General features: G+C 65.8%; 1 protein-coding gene across 1 annotated transcript in view; it reads right to left on the minus strand.

Moving 5' to 3' along the window:
- GGCT1 (gamma-glutamyl cyclotransferase) overlaps positions 1–694 on the minus strand; it is a gene marked incomplete at its 3' end in the record, with an annotated part of 3,251 nt that extends 2,557 nt beyond the window's left edge. The window contains exon 1 of the mRNA XM_005775546.1: positions 36–694. Within this exon, the coding sequence (XP_005775603.1) occupies positions 36–689 (654 nt within the window). The 5' untranslated portion in view covers positions 690–694. The remainder of the gene's footprint in view (positions 1–35) is intronic.
- Positions 695–866: the final 172 nt, after the last annotated feature.

The following is an 866-nucleotide window of genomic DNA, read 5'->3' on the forward strand; positions in this document are numbered from 1 at the left end:
TGGGCGCGGAGCAGGGCATAGCAGGCGGCCCGCACCGGAGCGAGGACTCTCCTGGCCCACGGCGCGCCGAGCGCGGCGCTCAGCCGGAGGAGGAGGACTGCGACCACGCCATGCGCAGTCGCCAGCGCCCTGAGCGCTGGCGAGGGCGACGCGGCGGGCAGGGCGGAGAGCATGGACACGTAAGCGTCGGAGAGGCCGAGCTCCACGGCTCCTTGGACGATGAGCTCCTTGTACCGCGCGCTCGGCGGGGCGTCTCGCCGCAGGCGCATCCACGGCGCCGCGCGCAGCGTGACCGCCTGGACGATGGTCCCGTCCACGCTCACGGGCACGCTCACCTCTTCGTAGCCGGGCCGTTCCATGCCGCCGCCCTCGCTCTGCCACAGCGCCTCGTAGCCGTCGCGCGTGAGCGTGTAGAGGGCGCCCTCGCACACCTCGCCCGGGCTGGGCTCGATCGAAGCCATCGAAGGCTCGAGGGGCGGAAACATGCGCATATTGAACGCCAGCCGGTGGTCGGGCACTACCCCGGCGGTGCATGCGATCACGCCCGTCTCGCCTCGCTTATCCATCTTTGAGCGCAGCAGGTTTGAGCCAAACGCAAAGTACCGCACGACGCCGCCACTCGAGACGCCTTCGGGAAGTGCTCGCGGGCTGGCGCTGAGGCCGAGCCCGGACAGCTGCAGCGGGAGCATATGCAAGCCGCAAACCAGGCTTCTCCAAGCACTCCGCGCATAACTTTTTTCTTTTTTTCCTTCCGGTGACAGTTCTTCACCTTCCTGTTGGTCGGACTGTGTTTCCCCTTTCGCCTTCCTATCAATCAATCAATACATACATCACACTCGTCTGACTAAGCGACAAGAGAAAAGAAA

This window comes from Emiliania huxleyi (genome assembly GCF_000372725.1).
Source record: "Emiliania huxleyi CCMP1516 unplaced genomic scaffold EMIHUscaffold_3, whole genome shotgun sequence".
Classification (NCBI taxonomy): Eukaryota; Haptophyta; order Isochrysidales; family Noelaerhabdaceae; genus Emiliania; species Emiliania huxleyi.